Here is an 18,780-nt window from a genome sequence, read left to right as displayed (position 1 = left end):
AGGTGTTGAGCGCTTGCAAAGCACGTGCCCGATGGTAGTATCTATAAAATAAAGAGTATAATTGTGTACATATAGGATGCTAAACTTTCCGACCCCGATATTGTTTGGCTGCTTTGGCTTTGGCTTTGGCATCAAAATCGAAGATTGATGCCCAATTCACGTTGAATTTACACCTTTTTTACATCTCCCTTCCCTTGAGCCAATAGTGGAGGCCATTTTATATGATTGTGGCCATATTAGATTTGAAGTCAAGCTTTCTTTATTTGACAGTAGTATCAAGTTTTTTTGTTTTTTTGTTTTTAAACCTGATGTAGCAATTTGACCCAAAAAAACATTTCTGCTCTTTTATCACGGTGTCAAATTTACTCTCATGATCTTTAAAACAAAACCCAAAACTATTTTCTGTATCTCCAAAAAGCCACTTATATGAATTCAACACTTATTATTCTCCTTAGCTTTTTTGGAAGTTTTTGAGTTTTGTTCTTTATTCAATTTTTTGTTAATTATTGATTCATCTCGTCAAGACAAATCGAAAAAATAAAAAAAATTGACTTTTATCAAAATACTTTTAAAAATATCCAAGATAAAACGCAAAAAAAACCCAAAAAGCTAAGGATAACAAAAGTTTGGCAAGACGAATTAATAACCGATAAAAGTTTAATGCAAAACTAATAAAATGCAAAAAAAATTGAAAAAAAAAACTCAAAAAGATAAGGATAACACCACCTTAATGCCAATTTTAAACCCAAAATGGAGGATGAATGGAGTGATACAAATCTTCTTCTTTTTTCCCCCCTGAATGAAACTTATTATGTAGAGATAATGATAATGAAAATAGAGTCAACCAATCATCTCTCCCAAAAAATGAAGCAGAGTGAAGAGATCTTTTTTTACTTTTTTTTTAAATAAGAATTTGAAGAATAATAATTGAAATTTAAAGTATGATTGGAGATTTGAATAAATTTTCCTTTTGTCTGCAATTATTTTGAAACTTGGTTCAACCACTCCCAATAACCCACGTCAAGATCCACCAATCATCCGGCCTCGGGTTAAAATACGTGGCGTCCGATCACGGCCGCCACCTACAGATTAGCACAGCACCTAGGTGCAGGCGAAAATTACCCCCGCCCCAAACCGATGCATGAGCACTGCCACGTTTCTCCTTCTCTTCCGTGACAAGCTACTCAGTACTCACCCCCCTCCCCCCCTCTCTCTCTCTCCTCTCTGTCTCTCTCTAAACATACTTTCCATTAACGTTAGATTCATCAAATTGACAACGATACCTCTTTATTTAGTTATATTTTCTCTCTCTAGGGTTTCAGATTCCTAACACACACAGAGAGAGAGAGAGACATAGAGAGAAAGCTTCTCTCACAATCAATCATGCGGAATTCGAGCTGATTCTCTCACTTTATTACTCGGATCTCAGATTCGGATCTTCTCCGAGATTTCCCACCGCTCCTTTTCGCCGCCCTGATCGGATTCCAAGCGCCGATGTGTAATTTGCTTGAAAGATTATCTTTTAATTAATTAAATCAGCTCTGAATTTTATTGAATTTTTTTTCCTTTCTGTTTTTAGCAGAATTATTAGTGGATCTGTATTTCAGTATCTGATTGCGTAGGGAGAGCAGAATTATGTTTTGTTCAACAATAGCTGATTGGGTTGCGTTTGGTTATATATCTGTTGGAAATCTCTGGGTTTGTTTATGTCAATGAGATGTTTTTTATAACTCACATGTCTGGCCAGCTTACGCGCAACTCGACTCATCCTGGGACCAATCCCACCGCCCACTTGCAGGTCTCACTTAAAGTACTGGCCCTAAATGAGTTGATAGCATCTATGAATCTTTGTATAAAATTGAGATGTCGTGTTATGTGCAGTTTTATCCACTGTTTGGTTGCTCAGAGAATGCTGCTGGGACTTGAATTTTTGCGTTTAGGAAAACAGGTTTTATTGCGACCAGCAAATTTTCGAAAGTTGAGTTAATGTTTTTTAAAATTCGAGTTTCACATTGGTTGAGATCCTAGGAGGCTAGGAATAGTGAATCAAAGATGAGTGCTTGGCTTAGTTGAATAGAAGATTCGTATTTTTGGAAAGCCGAAATAATGCAATTGTGTAATATGGAAACGTGCGAGTGAGAGTGACTGAGAGGGAGGAATTGATTAATTTACCCGAATCGGATGTTTGCTATTTCCGATTAAGGTTATGTTATTTAATGCTACTTTCCTTGAGTTCCCAGTGACAGAACAGAGAATTAATGAGCATATGAGTGATGGTGTTAGAAATTGTTTTGGTTTCTCAGGGTAGATATCTTGCTGTTTAAGCGGGGGTTGTCCTTTTTAGATGTTCTGCAGCAGTTGCTTCAGGTCTGTGATTCTTCAAGCTGGGTTTATTGGGAGATTTACAAAAGGAAGGGTTCTACTGAGCAACTTAGGAAGAAATTTGAATGCAACTTGGGGCCAGACGTATTGGTCGAATCGCGTATTTACAAAGACAGCAGAAATGATGGTGGATACTGGTGCAACTGCTAGTCGAGGACCCATTGTTGATGTTTTGCCAGAGAGAGATGATGATGGTGGCTATGCTAGTGGAGGGTGGAGAAGGTGACAATTTTTCTTTTGGTTAAAATGTTTCCATCACGTTATGTGTTTTTGAATGTTTTGTTACCATGCTGCTGCTGTTACAGTTCCTGTGATGTATATATGTGATGGCCTTTGCTGTTTGTAGTCCTCATCTCCAGAATTTATTGTTTTGGCCACTTGTAAATGTACAATGTCGGATGGGAGGTCGGCCAGGTCACTTTCTAGAAGTGATTTATCATCGTTGTCACTGTTGGTGCTTTTTTTTTTTTTTCCTCTAAAACTATGATATTTTGTTGCTCCAGTATAATAGAATTTGTCAGTTGGTGTTTAAATATTAAAAGGTACTCCAGTTTTATTTGCCAATCAATATTCTTGTAGTAAAGTAGTTAAGAAAATTTGGCTGCCACCTTTCCTGTGATAGTGGATGACATCCTGTCATGGGTCCAAAATTGACCTTATATACTTACCAATGGCCATGGTGATGGATTTAGTGGTTTCTTTGTTTTTCTATAGTCACACCTTGGGCATTGAATTTGTCTTTGGAAAGGCAACAGAGCTATTCTTCATGCATGGAACGTCTGCATACGCTGTAGTTGGGAAAGTAAGGTTCTCATTTTGTAGAATAGTTTGTATTTGTTTCCCGATAGGTAAATCCAAGCATTGAACTGCATCATGGGACATTGCTTGGCTTTATGGTCAAAGCTTGGGTTTGGGCCACCATATTCTATTATTCTGCAGTGCAGGCAGATGTTGGGCCTCTTTCATGTCAAGTCTCTAGTCGTGGATTTAAGAGGATTAGTGGTGGATAGTTGCCTTTTTAATAGCTTTACTATCCTCTCCTGATGGTAAATAGGGGGAGTGTAAAATTTTCTCTGTTTGGAGATAACATTTTATTCTCACATGTTCTTATTTTTATGTATTTACTTCCACTATTCTCCCCAGAATCGGAGGAATCAATTTCACTCTCCCCTCCAAAATTTATTTTGCTGCAAATTCTCTCCCTCTAGCTCGCGTTTTGAATGCTCTATCTTCGTCGATGGTGGTTTAACTTGATGCTATTTACTTATTTGCTGACAATTATTCTGTTTGTATGCTTTGCTTACTGTTTGCTTCTATTCTGATTTTACAGCGAGGATGGAAAATTGAGCTGTGGATATTCAAGTTTTAGGGGAAAGAGAGCTAGCATGGAGGATTTCTTTGATCTTAAAACTGCCAAGATTGATGGAGAAACGGTCTGCATGTTTGGGATATTTGATGGTTAGCTTTCCCAACAATCTTTATGCTGATGCATGAACAGTGATGTAATTTCAAGAGTGACTATGATATCAAATGTTAGGTTCACATCATTGTCTTCTTCGAGGCTGCGATAAAGATACAGGTTGTGTCTAAGTGTCAAGTTTCTTTTTGGCTGGTTGTGTCTAATATTTGTCCTAGGATGCCAACATGGTATACGATGAATATAGGAATTGCTCTTGCGTCAATTTCTAATATCAGTTGAACCTGTATTCTTCTGATAGAAGAAAAGGATTGGAGAAATAGTAACGTAATTATCTCGTAGGATGTTACCAGCTTATTGCCATTGTTGAATATGGTAAGATACTTGAGCCAACCAGGCTAAGATACGATTCTGGGTTTTGGTTATTGGCTTTCCCAGACAGATTTCATGTCTCAAACAGTTGTCATTGCATCTTTTTACCTCATTAATTATGATTTATCATGACTTGTCGTTGTCGAGAGGAGGATTAGTGTTCATCCAATGATCAATGTTAGCTAGCAAAGCCTTATTTGATTATAGAACTCTTAAGTGCCATCTCATAAACGAGTCGATTTCACCTTGTAATTGTGCTTCTTTATGAATTATGATTATGTGCACTATGGCAGGTCATGGTGGTTCTCGTGCGGCTGAGTTCCTGCAGGAACATCTCTTTGAGAACCTGATGAAGCATCCACAATTTCTAACTAATACCAAATTGGCTATAAGTAAGTTAACTTTCTAAATCTCCATATCTAAGAACCACGTTTTTTTGGTTGTTCTAGGGCAAATTATTTGGATGCAGTGCAGGATCTCATGCTGCTGAAATTTTTTACGTTTGTAAAGCATGCGCAGGACAGATTGGAATTGTTAAAATGGAGTCAAGTCCTTGTCATACTTCGTTTGCAGGGTGTGGGAGCTTAGAAAGGTGGCTTTTGCAACCATTAAGATGTGTTTTACCTTGTGACCTGCATAAACTGGCGGGTGAAACCTATAGAGAAGTGAACTTATCAACAAGTGAACAAATTCCTAGCTTGAAAAATTGCATTTGAGCTCATCTTATATCCTGTTTTCATGGTGTTGAATCCTGGGCAGATCACTGTTCTATGTAGTAGGATGTGTTTCACCTGGTAATAAGTGTATACTTGCAGGTGAAACTTATCAACAAACAGACGCAGATTTCTTGGACTCTGAAAAAGACACTTACCGCGATGATGGTTCTACTGCTTCCACAGCAGTTCTGGTTGGCAGTCATTTGTATGTTGCCAATGTTGGAGATTCACGGACAGTTATATCCAAGGCTGGCACAGGTACTTTTCACGTTATACAGGGTTTAAGTTTGGTGATTACTCATGGCATTCAACAAAGTTTCCAAGTGGGGACTGACTAGTGGAATAATGATGTAATAGCTGCTATGGAAGGAATTGCATGGCGTCAATTAGCGGGAAGAAACTTTAGGATGCGTTGGGTGTCCGATGGGCCTTGATTCAAGTGGAAACTCAGTGCACTTTCTTTTTGGTTTTGTTGAGTAACTAAGGATTAAAATGGTTTATTCAATTGAAGAGCAACTCTGGATGCCGCATCTTATCCAACAAATCGTACTTGTTTCACTTTTAAATGTATGCATCATTTGTGGGTTGATTTTATTTTTGTGGAGATTTAATGTGATACCCTATTGTGGTTAGTTGGTACTCTAGTGGCTTTAATGTGATAGCCAGTCTTTTTACGACATTTTTCTGAGACGAGATTAAAGACACTCATCGTAGTCTTAAGTACCAGTCTTATTCAGTTCACAAAAAAAGTAACAGTCTCATTGTGATATCTTTCTTACGGATAGTTGGGTTAAACTTCTATCCTTATAAACACTTCCTTCTTTTGGACTTCCAACATTAAACCTGGGTAGTCTTCTGACTAAAAAAGTATTATGGCAAAAATACTTTAGTAGGAGAACAAAGAACATTGGCGAATAAGGAGAAGAGTAATGTAAGGTACTAGACAAGAAAATAACTTGTTTGTTATGGCTCAATGGGATTCATTCCTCGAAGAAAGTTCTAGCAACGGTGCACATGTCATGTGGGTTTGTGACTGGCACTGTCTGCTGATTCACCTATTTTGTAAATTCTCAGTGTATTTCCTGCAATCAAGTAGTGTTTATATTCTTCATGGGTCATTAAGGATGGGTCTTTCATTCATTGAGGGGAATCCACATCAACAAGAAAGAATAAGTTTGAACTAAATGAATAGGTAGTTTTATCTGCTGCTACATAGTACATTTAAATTAACAACCATGCTTGATCGATCCATTCCAACTAACAATCCAGATGTATGTTTGACATGAGAAGTTACTAGGTTGCCTAATCTGCATGTGTAGGGTAATGGACTGGATCTCAAAACCCGATTTTACGAGAATTTTCAGAATTAACTGAAAGTTTGAAGTTAGGTTTCGCTACTTCGCAAACTTACTAGCGGAAGTTGTGAATCTGGTATTCCTCGAATTAAAGTGCTACGGGTGGCATATTACTTGCCAATTGCCATACACAAGTTGCTGGTTGCTATTAATTACCTTTCCATGGTCGGCATTGTTCCCAACGTTCTAAAAGTCGCTAGGCGCTAGTTGGGCGGTCGGCCACCTTTGAGCTTCAAGGCCTAGTGATTGGCGATTAATCGGCCCATAGCAATTGGTATTCGACGATTAGTCGGCGCATGGCAATTAGTTGGATCTAGTCGGATAGGCCCCGCCAGCGATTAATCGATTAATTGCTGATTAATCGCTGATTAATTCCTATTTTTAGAACATTGATTGTTCCCCTGGTACTTATAGTCCATGTGTTACCATGCCACCATCCAGCTGTCTTCTTGTCGCTTTCACAGGTAGGTCACAAATTTGTTGTCCGAACTCATGAGGTGTTGGAAGTTGTAAGCTTTTAAGCAATAACTGCGTTAAGTTATTTTGTATTCTTCTGTGTTTGTAATTCAGTTTGAGTAGATCACGTTGGCACAAAACAATAACGGTCATTCGAATGTACAAAATCATGGAATTGTAAGATAATCAAAATTAAATATTAGGTGTAGCAGTATGGCTTATATAGACATCGTTCTATGCATTTGCAAAATTGGTGCTCCCTACTCCCCCTCCCGCTTCCGTCCACACTGCATGAAGTTGTGGCTTAGAGCACTTAACCAATTTAGCAGTGTCCTTTTAAGTATGTTACCCTATTTAGTCGTGTTATTTTAGCATAGATATTTAATGCTCTCTCGACATTGTTTTAACAGTGGCTGTATATTGTCTTGTATGGTTGAACTGGTCTTGCATGTGATTTCTTGTGATGAATTTTGGCTTTGAGTTCTTATAGAAGTTTCTTGCTTTATGCTTTGCAGCAATTCCTCTTTCCGAGGATCATAAGCCAAATAGAAGTGACGAGCGCAAGAGAATTGAAAGTGCTGGGGGCGTTGTAATGTGGGCAGGTTCGACTTCATGCCGTACAATCCTACTCTTTCTCATTAGAGAATCTGAGATTTGGTGTTCATCAACTATGATATCGCTTTTTGTCAAAATATTTACCTGTCGGGGCTGGCTCAATATAATGGGTCTTAGCTCAGAATTCCCTCTTGTTGAATAGATGGGGACATATTGATTCGCATTGTTCCTTTTTTTGAGTGATAATTCAAAGTTTGTACTTCATAGTTATAGCTACTTCATATCTCTTCCTCAAGCTAGTTGGGTCAGTGCAGTTGTCTACTGTAGATATTACAGTACTTCAAAGGCTTGTTTTTCTTTCTGCATTAATTAACTTCCAGGTCTTCATAAGACACTGATGATTCTGAGTATGGACTAGGGATGGATACAAAAATGTTTCAGCTTAGATGACTGGACCTGCATTGTGACTGATCAAAGTCTACCCTGCTATACTTGCATCAAACCATAAACTTTGATGGGTATCTAGGACTAGAGAATCTAAGTCATATTATCCCCGAAATTGACAATGTTTGTTTGTTAATAACTTAATGCAGTATTTAAGAGTATTTATGGTAGAAACGCATCCATATAGGGCAAGATTATTAGGTGGTGTTGATGACCCCCATTTTTGGTACATATCTCACAGTTGTAAGATAGTATGATTCCATAAACAAATTGCTGCCGCCTTGCGCTTCAGCCTGCAATGTACCGAAAAGAACAAAATGGCTACCATAGTTCAAAATCTTGGTTTTGGTAATGAAAAGAAACATGACATAAAACTCAGAACCAAAATCGCTGAAACCATCAAAGCACTGATGCAAAGAATATCTGAAATCATTCAATAAAGTTGATGCTTTATTGATTCTAAGGTTCAATAATGATATTTCTTTACTCCTTTCCCGTCAATTGTGCAAATAAAACACATGCACATCAAAGATTTTGCCATATTTCATCCATAAGAGCCCGTATCGGTCATATCGGACTGATACCACTGTTACGTATCGGCTGATACCGTTACGTGTATCACTGATATCTGTGCGATTTTCATTCACCCCGTAATATCTGCCACATCGGGTATCGTTACCCACCGATACCAATACGTGTCACTGATATTTCAAACCATGGGTAATACTCCCTCTGTCCCATTTTGATAGTCCCTTATTCCATTTTGGGACATCCCAAAATGCATGTCCACTTTCCAAAATTAACTAAGGAACTTGGGAAAAATCCTTTATTACCCCTATGTGTAATTTAACGTTGCTATCCTCAAATCAATTTGAAATGTTAAAGGCATAATCGGAAAGTTAAGTACTTTTTGATGTAATCATTATGTTCCCTACTTCCCTTAAAATGAGATGGAGGGAGGATAACGCATCAAACCGGAACTTCAGTGGGGATACATAAAAACCTTGTCTTCATTCTCTTTCAGGCACTTGGAGAGTAGGTGGTGTCTTAGCAATGTCCCGTGCTTTTGGTAACCGCATGTTGAAGCAATTTGTTGTGGCCGATCCTGAGATCCAGGTAATTTTTCAAAATCGTCGAATTTAGAGTATTTGTTTTTATTTTTATGAACTTTGAGGTGAAGTTTCACCGCATGCTCTCTCTCTCTCTCTCAAAAGTTTTTATATATAGGTGAACGCTTTTAAAGCCTCTATTGTTGTTGAAAAAGGATGGGGTCGTGGGAGATGTATGTGTATTAATAAAGCTAGGGTCCTGATTGAGCAAGATGTAGTCCTATTGGAAAACATTAGTTGAAAAGTTCGTAGAGTTGGTAATTTCAATAGGAAGACTTTTAATCAATTATCGCTCGTAATGGGATTATCGGACAGTTGGATCAATTATCATTTGACGAGTACCGTATTAGATTCAAATGTTTTAGGAGGCTCCGTGTTATGGTAATTGCGTTACTATATCAAAGTTTTGCATGATTTCTGAAGACTATCAGCCTAAAAAGAGAGCTTATGATCCCGAATTTCATTTGATTTTCACATATTTTTCAGGATCTAGAGATTGGTGAAGAATTTGAATTGCTTGTGCTGGCAAGTGATGGGCTATGGGATGTGGTACCCAATGAGGTAATCCCACCCCCTTTTGATGTACGATGACTGTCAGGCTAGTTTGTAGCCTGACATTTGTTATGACTACTATGTTTATTAGTTAAAATGTGGACTTGCTTGAGCCTGACATCTTGAGAGTAATTTCGATGTTTTATAATATGTAACTGGAAAAGTAAGACTCTATTAGAAGCAAAATCAAAGAATTTTGGAACAAAAATGAAACAGAAAAGGAAGAAGATAGGGGACAACCCCTTTAGTTGGTATAATCTTTGTCCGCTGATTCAAGTGGATCCAATCATGTGGTTGATGCTCGGTTCTAGGATGAGATGGCTATGTCGGCGATTTTCATTGTATTTTGTTGAAATCCTGCTAGTGTCTTTTGGGTGTTTGAATGAAATTTCTGTTTTTCAAAAAGAATCAAGAGGAAAGACTACAGACGTTAGTTGGGGTCATGGAAATATTGGCTGACCTAGGATCTCCTGATTATTGCTGCTGGTAGAGTATACGCAACATTCCTTAGGCTGTATCTGGTTGAAGGATTTGTGTAGGCAAATACCTCACATTTTATTTTTCCATCCACAAGTCCTACAACAAACCTAGTATGATGTCCTGTGCAGTTGTTTGCTTTGGTTAATCCATAAGAGAGATTTTTTGGGGGGTTTTAAGCGCTATTATCTGTTGATACGTCATACGTGTTGTAACCAGGACGCTGTCTCACTTGCACGAACGGAAGAAGAACCTGAGGCAGCAGCACGGAAGTTAACCGAGACTGCTTTCACACGCGGCAGTGCTGACAATATCACCTGCATTGTGGTGAAGTTTCACCACCGTAAGGCAGATCCAGCTGATCCGGAGCACGAGTAGATACATTTGAAGGACATTACCTCCCCAAACGTTTTGGGTAAAGCAAGCCGGAGATGTTGACATTGCAATGCCCCACTCGGCAAGAGGAGATTTGTTTATTCATTTGTTTGTTTCTAGTTTTGGTATGTTTTGTTCTTTTGTTATTACCAAGTGAACATGAACATGTAACTATGTTTATTCCGGCACATGTTTATGCTCCTGTTATCTTCCTGGCACTAGTTTCATTTGGTTAATCTAGTTGTATTCTCAATAAAATGATGCTCCTATTTTATCCACAGTGGGATCAGTTGCCCAATGCCCATCATAACTTGCGTTTCTCTCCATTGATGCCACCTTCGTTTTTGTTTCTGCGATGAAATTAAGCTGGGTGTTAGTATCGATTCGAACGAAGTGTTGTAACTTTGGATTCGTTGAAGGAAAATGGAAGACCGTGGAAGGGAAAGGAATTACGGTAGTGGATGAATAGTCGCTCATATGTACTAGTTGCTTATTAGTGAATGTTTTTGTAGCTCAAACCACATCTGCTCCAGAGTTGATAGTTTTCTCACTGATGTATTAGTGCAATACAGGAACTTGGAAGGTTTGCCCCGCAGCCCCAGTAGTTAGAGGTCTCACAACCCCGTTCATTAGTTTTAGTTTGGGTCCAAGTCCAGTCCCGTCCCGTCCCTTTCTCCCCCCTAAAAGGAGAGACATGTCTTTCACTTGTACTCGATTTTAGCAAGGGTTGGCCTAGTGAATACTGAATACAGCCCGTGATGCTTCTAGCGACTAGGTTCGATTCCTATTGTTTCCACACGCTTCCCTCCCAATTAAGTTGGAATAGACCCAGGCAAACCGAAACCAGTGATCCATGGATTAAGTTGGAATAGGCCCAGGCAAACAGAAACCGGTGATCCATGGACGTCGTCAAATGCAACTGCAAGCATTCTCTGAGTATTCCACTCGCACTCTTGGTTTATGTGCACAGTGAAACCTCAAAGTGGAGACCAATGGACCTTCCTTGGCTAAGGCTTGTGCCTCGACTAGGATCCCCAAGGAAGGATGGGCTTGTGTTCCTTGAAGACCACTCTGATCTACGTTCTCTTTGGATGCAAATGTAAAGATTGTTGGATTCTGAACAAGGTGCGTGGCTTCACCGTAACTCAATTACTCTCGGCCCATGAGCTTGACATGGTCTAAAGATCTGCAGAAATGGCTTCGCGCCAAGATTCAAAATTAGCCCAATCTTAAGAGTGTTTAGAGCAGGACATCGATCCGTTTTCCATGCCTAAATTGTGCTACTTGAAATCCAAGTATGTGCAAATTTCTCTCTCCATATATATGTATATATGTAATTAATGTAGGGGTGGGAATTGAATTTTGGCGATGACCCGTTAAATTGTTAACACAATTCGAACCAACACGAAGTTAGAGAGTTTGGGTTAACTATTTTTAAACATTATCCACCAATATGAAATTTAAAAGGGACGAATATAGGTTAAGCTCGAGTAACTCGAGAATGACATGAGTAATAGCTTAAGTCATTGTCGACTCGTTAACTTGAATAACACGATTCAAACACGATACGCCATTAAGCCTATTATTTTAGTACTAATCTTTTAGTACTTTAGTATTTATATTGAAATTCACGTATTGTTGATGCTTTTTTATTTTATTTTAGGTAACTCAATAAAAAGAACACTAATCGATTTTGAGACTTACGTTTACTCATGGCTTCAGGCATTTTTTTAGTCATAATTGCTGGTTACATTTTTCTCTCTTGATTTTTACACTTTATGATTTTAATGACAACCTTGAAAATGTCTTTTATTTTTTAGAATGTCTTTATTTTTATGTACGTGTGTAACATTTTTACTTGTACTAGTCAACCAAAAATAATACTACGATTTTAAACAAGTCGGATTAGTATCTCACATGTTTTTATCAATTATTTTGACACGAACTTAAATTGACACGAAATTCCAAAATGACGCGATTCGAACAAGACACGCGAAACCCCATCCCTCATTTAACGAGCCATTCATTTGCCAACTCGACGTTAAAAAGTAACCCTAGTTAAGGCCCCAAGTTAGGGTTGACAAATACTAGTTGGTCCGTTGTTCATGGGGCTTTTAGGAATTTTCATTCACAGAGCTCTCATTTCCGGTGGACTGGAGACTGTCTACTTCCTTCTGAAATTAGGTGGGAAAATCAGGTCAACGCAACGTCAAACAAAATACGTACTAATGTACAGTTGCACCGAATCTGAAGCGACACACACTACAATACATTAAGGGGAATAATAATTCGCAAAACGGATCAAATTCTTCGATTTTCTATGTGGTTAGTTAGTCTCTTTATATTCATCCCCATTTCCTGTGCGATCAGAATCTGAAGCAGCACGAGAAACATCTTGAATCGAACAGGTACCTCTCTCTCTCTCTCTCTCTCTCTCTCTCTCTGTTTGCTGTTTTGTAGGTATTTTAGATGCCTAAACAGAGTAACATGTCAATCCTAAAGGATTGGCCTAGTGGATAAGGCTTGGGAGTTGGGGGTTCGCTCCCTTGTGAGCATATCCTAAATGCACTCTCTACATATACTAGCTCCTAAATTGAATCCTAAAAATGTTCACGTAAACATAAAGTGGGTTCCAAGCAAGAGCATTCTCTGTTTTGTGAACGAGACCCTTTATCTTTCGGAAATTCCGTATTAAAAAATACTGTATATTTAAAGACTGGATGCCACTTAGAACGGGCTACAATGCTACCTATATTTAACAAACGTGTTAGGAGCCATCCTTGGGAGCTTGTTTGGGGAGCCCATTGAAAGCCACAATTAAGCAAGCAAATGGTTTGCTAAATATTAGGAGCCTCATTTTAGGAGCCATTTTAAGACTGCGTTGAGGATGTCTCAAGTTCAAAACCTCTTAGGTGCTATCAACTTCTTGGGGCCAGTCCGTATAGACCTTTGCTCTGTTCTGGCTGTAATTGGGACTCATTCCGCAAGTGGGCGGTGGGATTGGTCCATAGGATTAGTCGAGGTGCGCGAATGCTGGCCAGACACCTAAGTTATAAAATAAAATAAAAAGACTTAGTAATATATACGAAGTCTGGTAAATAAACACTCCTCCTGATGTAATGGGATGTTCGATCCACAAGCCACGGATGAATCAACATAACGCATTCGGCATTTCTTTTGGGGGCTGAACCGGTGGGTTTCTGGGCTTCTGCCCAGGGCCGGCCCTGAACTGTGCTTAGAGTGTAATGTTGCAATTCGTAATTCAGTTTATCTTGTAGTAATGCTGCCAACTGGACTCTAAATCATGAACACGGCGCATAAATTTTTTTAGCAGTACCTTTTTGGAACAAGTGATTTTGAGGGACTCCAATTCAATGAAGCAAGTGGAAATATTTTTTTTTTTTTTTTTTTCTATTTGAATTTTTTTTTTTTTTTACTACAAAAGAGAGTTATAGGAGTGAAATCATATGGCTCATTTGTTGAGATTTTCTTGCTTATGAACATAGTCTGTTTTCTTTCATAATCTAAAATTGCAGTATCCGAGGTCTAACAAATGAGGAATGTGCGCGCAAACTGATTTGTAGAACTGGCTGGTAATGTTAAATATGTGAAACATAGAGTTTTTAGGAAATAATAATGCATGTGCGCACACTTCCCTAATGGCCAGAGGATATGGTAACTTTGCACCCTGCTAGAATGATCTGAGTTTGATATTTCTGTTAGGAAGCATGAATCTTCTTCCATTCGTGTTAGACTAGGATTTTGTTACCAAATTAGACACTGAGTTGTTGAAACTGAAGAGAAGTATTGGATTTTCGTTTTGTATAAAAGTTGTCAAACGGTCGATATTGTTCAAGAGTTGACATGAAGCATGGCTTAGTTTGAAAGTTTATGTTTAGCAAGACTGCATGAAACACATTTTTTTTTGAGGTTTAGAAAATCTAATTGGAGTGAATTCTTGCAATTTCTCTAGTTCAATGAGTTTACCAAACATTGTTTTTTGTTTTGCTTCAGGTAATCAGGTATTGCCCTATTGATGGGCCTCTGTGCTCAAAACTTAGGAGGACCATAGGAGGTTCTATATTGATCATGTGCTTTTGTCTTGGCTTTCTTTGTGAAGTATATATTATTGGCCCTAGGGAACCAAGAAGACATAGCCAGGGGTATTGAGATTCACACTACATAGGATGGAATGCAATAAAGAAGAGGCCATCAGGGCAAAACTAATTGCTGAGAGAAAGATAATCGAGAAGGATTTTGACGGTGCAAAGAAATTTGTCCGGAAAGCCCAAACTTTGTACCCTGGGCTTGAGGGTCTCTCCCATATGTTGATTACTGTTGATGTGTATATCTCTGCTGAGAATAGAGTAAGTGGGGAAGTGGATTGGTATGGGGTACTTGGCGTTAACCCCTCTGATGATCCTGAGACAGTGAGGAAACAGTACAGGAAGTTGGCTCTCATGCTTCATCCTGATAAAAGCAAATCCACGGGTGCAGAAGGCGCATTTAAGCTCCTTTCAGAGGCCTGGAGTTTGTTATCTGATAGGGTCAGGAAATTAGAGCATAACCGAAGGAGGGCTTCACAAGGATTCCAACAGAGAGTTCCGAATAATTGCAAGGGTCCTCCATCAGCAACTTCAAAAGCAAATGGTTTTCATAACTTCTCGAACATTAAAACATCAAACGCAAAGACACAAAACAATTGGGTCCCTCAATCTTTCCAGCGAACTGATACTTTTTGGACTATATGCCACCGGTGCAAGATGTATTATGAATATCTTAGGGTATATCTCAACAATATGCTCCATTGCACCAATTGTAATCAGGCTTTTCTGGCATCAGAGACCCGGCCACCTTCGAACTTCTCTGAACCACCAAATTCGTCATCTCAGCAAAGGTATCAGTTTGTAGGCGGCCGTCATGCTACTAATTCTAGTAATACATCTTTGAACCATGCAAACATGCAGCAAGCTCCATTCGCTAGAACAGCAGGTAACACAGGATCACTACCTTCTGTAGCTTCAAAGGCTGGATATGTTGGTCAGCAGGGAATTGGTAAACTGAAACAACATCATGAGGAAGCTCAGGGTGCTGGTGGCTGGGGGAGGTTCGTGAAGAAGACAAGAGGATTAGATGACAATGGTAATGGGAGCAGAGGCAACACGACTTGTCAAACGGCCATGGGTAGCTCATTCAGGTTCTGTGGTTTCTCTGGCCTTAATAGAAAGCCTAAGAGAATCAAAGAGTTGAAGCCTTTTGAAATTCAGAGCATGCTGATACATAAGGCTAGGACAGAGATTTTCAAGAAGTTAAAGGAATGTAGCTTGGAGACCGTAACCAAGGCTGCAAACACAAAGAAAGAAAAGGCCAATGGAAAACAAAAAGAGAGAAGCTCTGTGAAAGGTGCTATGCATGAACTTAATGGGCATGGAGTGTCTTCTGGTACTGAGTGTTGCTAGAACTTCCTCTAGTGTTAATGATAAAGAAGAGGTAAATCCATTGTCAATCAACGTACCGGATCCAGATTTTCATGATTTTGACCAGGACCGAATGGAAAGTTCTTTCGGCGATAACCAGGTTTGGGCTGCATATGATACTGGCGATAGCATGCCACGTTTCTATGGAACGATTCATAAGGTTATATCCTTGAACCCATTTAAGTTGCAGGTAAGTTTGCTTGAGTCAAAATCCAGCAGTGAATTTGGTACAATGAACTGGATAGGTTCTGGTTTCTTTAAAACGTGTGGGGATTTTAGGGTCGGCAAACATGAAATCAACACATCTCTTAATTCCTTTTCACACAAAGTTGCTTGGGCAAAGGGTCCGCATGGGACCATATGCATATTCCCTCGAAAGGGAGATGTGTGGGCTCTTTACAGAAACCGGTCTCCTTATTGGAATAGGAATACCCCAGATGAGGTGGTACAAAAGTATGACATGGTGCTAGTGCTTGAAGATTATAATGTGGATCAAGGTGTTTCTGTTGCTCCTCTCATCAAGATTTATGGTTTCAGGACTGTATTTCGTGGAGATATGGGACCTGATACACTCAGGAGAATACCCAGACAGGAAATGTTCCAATTCTCTCATCAGGTTCCAAACTACTTGTTAACAGGCCTCGAAGCTCAAAATGCTCCAAAGGGATGCCTGGAGCTGGACCCAGCAGCCATCCCTTTGGAACTTCTTCAAGTTGTTACTGATGTGGCAGTGGCCTCAATGGAGGTAGAATGTTAGGGAAGCTGGGCAAGAGATGATTCAGAACATTTCAAAATTTAAGGTGGATGAGATTGTAGCGAATACTGCAGAAAGCAATTAGGAAAAGACAGTTGATGTTTCAGAAACCAAAAGAGAGGCGTTAAGCATATCCCAAAGTAGCTGAGGAAGTAACATCGACTCATAGGGTTCTAAATTACATCGACCAAATTAAAAGAGAATTGACAATATGGTGCATCAGTTGATTTAGAGGTGACTGTCGATATTTTTGGTTTTGTGATTTTTGGATATAGTAGAACCATGGATTAGCAATTTAGCATAAAGTCTAACCGCAGTCCGAGTGTATTTAAAAACATGGTTATTTGATTCTTTTTGGATTGGTCAATTTTTGAATCTCCTATCTGTTGGATCTTCTTGTAAGATTAGGGGCTACTGCTTTATCTCTTTGGACATTGTAATTGTACCCAACACAACCACAAAACAGGGGGAAAAAATGGCTGTACACCAAGGAGCATTTGTCAATTGCTTTTTTGTGGATCAAGTATACTAATGAGCTGCTTCTCTCATACTTGTACCTTGCATTGGTGATATTGGTTGATCTGTTTTTATTTTGAGAGCCAAGTAGAAACGGTTCTTGCCGCTGACGAATGGGTTTGTGATTCATCCGCACATGAGTTCCAAGTTGATTTATAGGGGCTATGTCTGTTCTATGTGTGGTCATCAACTACTTCTCTTCCCGCGTGCTACCAATTTAGTCCATAAGAGACTTTGTCCCAGTTTTAATTGTCTCCCGTTAGTTGACGCCAAGACTAATGATTGTTTCTCTGTCTAACTCTAGGACAAGATAACCATACGTCCGGTTGTATTTCCAGCCAAACAAAATTTGCAAATGTCTATATTCTATTGGTAAGAGGCTTATCTATAGATCCAATTACGCAATTGGGACATCATCACAAGCCTCATTTGCATGAAAACTGATCGGTTCATTTTATTTTTTGTCTTGCTTCGCCAACCAGTTGCATAACACATAGTTTTAAATCCATCTAAATTAATGTTGCCGCAAGATTATACCCTTCATACTTGTTTTTTGTACTAGTATATATTCACAAAGTTACCCATCATCCGATTTTTTAGAATTAATTTTTTGACCAAAATTCTGAGATCATAGTTTTCAGCTCGATCTCTCTTCTTCTTATTTTTTACTGATGACTTAAACATGGGAATTAGAAAAATGAAGAGAATAAACCCGTGATGATCCCATGCCCCCCTTGACAATATGCTCAAGTCAATGGAGACAAGTCTCTCTCCCTTTGTATAATCCTCCACTCCAATAATACCCAAAACGTCCACGTTAATGAAAAGTGGACTTTTGATCAGTTCAACTAGCCCTAGCTAGAAAGAGTAAAAACCTTCGGGCTACCAGCCTAGCTATACCATTAGGCAAGAAAAAGCTTGTGCGAAAAGTAGCCACGAAAAGGGACTCATTCCCGTTTACGGTGCAGAAACACAACCTAAGGCTGTGGCTGAGACGTAAAACGGGACTCGTCACGATCCCACCTGATGATTCAAGCCGTTCGTTGTGCAAGTCTAGTTGTGAAAATATCCGTTCGAAAAAACCAGGTTGATCGAATATCAAGTACCGGTCGCAGGAGAAATGAACCGTCCGACACTAATCGTTCATTTCTCTCATAACAATTACGCTTCATTCAGGAGGACACTGATGTCCGAATCAACCAATATTTTGGCGTAAACGACGAACACGTCGAAGACTGCGAAATGAACTTCTCGGATCGTCAAGCGAAACCATCGCGGTTTCCGTTTCACATTGCGCGTCCGTTCACGAGAGATGCCTCCAATAAGATCAAACACACATGCAGCACCATGCAGGGCAAATTACCCAGCAATTTCGCCGATGAAATGCCGATGAAATTTCTACCTAATGCATTTATGTACGGTGCGTTCCCATGGGAAAAAGTATGTTCTAAACAACATTAATTAATCAACAAACGTACGGCGGTCAAGACTCGAATGAGCCCAACTGCCCAAGCAATGAAATGGGGGCAGTTGGTTGAAAGTCGTCTCGTCAGAGATTGTTAAATGCTTCTGAACCATTGTTTCTAGAACGACTCTTCGCCCCGGAATTGGATCCTCTCCGGTCATTAATTTAAATTGAATGGGACAGTCTAAATTTTAGATTGTCTGTTGTTGCAATTAATGGTTTGGTTTTGCTCAGATACTCTTACCGGTAAAAATCGATAAAAGATTCCAATATAAATGTATGGTCCAGATTTGAACTGTCCGGCCCGTCTTGTCCAAAAAACTTGACCCGGAGAGAATCCGATTCTCTTCGCACCACA

General features: G+C 39.3%; 1 protein-coding gene and 1 pseudogene across 1 annotated transcript; both read left to right on the top strand.

The window, feature by feature from the left end:
- Nucleotides 1-1,177: 1,177 nt before the first annotated feature.
- Nucleotides 1,178-10,488, top strand: LOC131319745 (probable protein phosphatase 2C 76). The gene is made up of 9 exons (XM_058350141.1): nt 1,178-1,498; nt 2,304-2,604; nt 3,713-3,840; nt 4,465-4,563; nt 4,987-5,145; nt 7,214-7,300; nt 8,722-8,813; nt 9,293-9,367; nt 10,055-10,488. The coding sequence occupies exons 2-9, from the start codon at nt 2,345-2,347 to the stop codon at nt 10,211-10,213; spliced, it is 1,059 nt and encodes a 352-aa protein (XP_058206124.1). The 5' UTR covers nt 1,178-1,498; nt 2,304-2,344; the 3' UTR covers nt 10,214-10,488.
- A 3,169-nt stretch (nt 10,489-13,657) lies between these two features.
- On the top strand, nt 13,658-16,761 carry LOC131319743 (uncharacterized; annotated as a pseudogene).
- The last annotated feature ends 2,019 nt before the right edge of the window (nt 16,762-18,780 follow it).

This window comes from Rhododendron vialii, chromosome 3a (genome assembly GCF_030253575.1).
Source record: "Rhododendron vialii isolate Sample 1 chromosome 3a, ASM3025357v1".
NCBI classification, from domain to species: domain Eukaryota; kingdom Viridiplantae; phylum Streptophyta; class Magnoliopsida; order Ericales; family Ericaceae; genus Rhododendron; species Rhododendron vialii.
This window is presented reverse-complemented; position numbering and strand designations above follow the sequence as displayed.

Bases quoted from the DNA above. Each gene is read 5' to 3' on its own strand.
- LOC131319745 (XM_058350141.1), top strand. From the start codon at position 2,345: ATGTTCTGCAGCAGTTGCTTCAGGTCTGTGATTCTTCAAGCTGGGTTT. The intron at 2,605-3,712 runs GTGACAATTTTT...CTGATTTTACAG, and splicing joins GCTAGTGGAGGGTGGAGAAG to CGAGGATGGAAAATTGAGCT. The intron at 7,301-8,721 runs GTTCGACTTCAT...ATTCTCTTTCAG, and splicing joins GGGCGTTGTAATGTGGGCAG to GCACTTGGAGAGTAGGTGGT.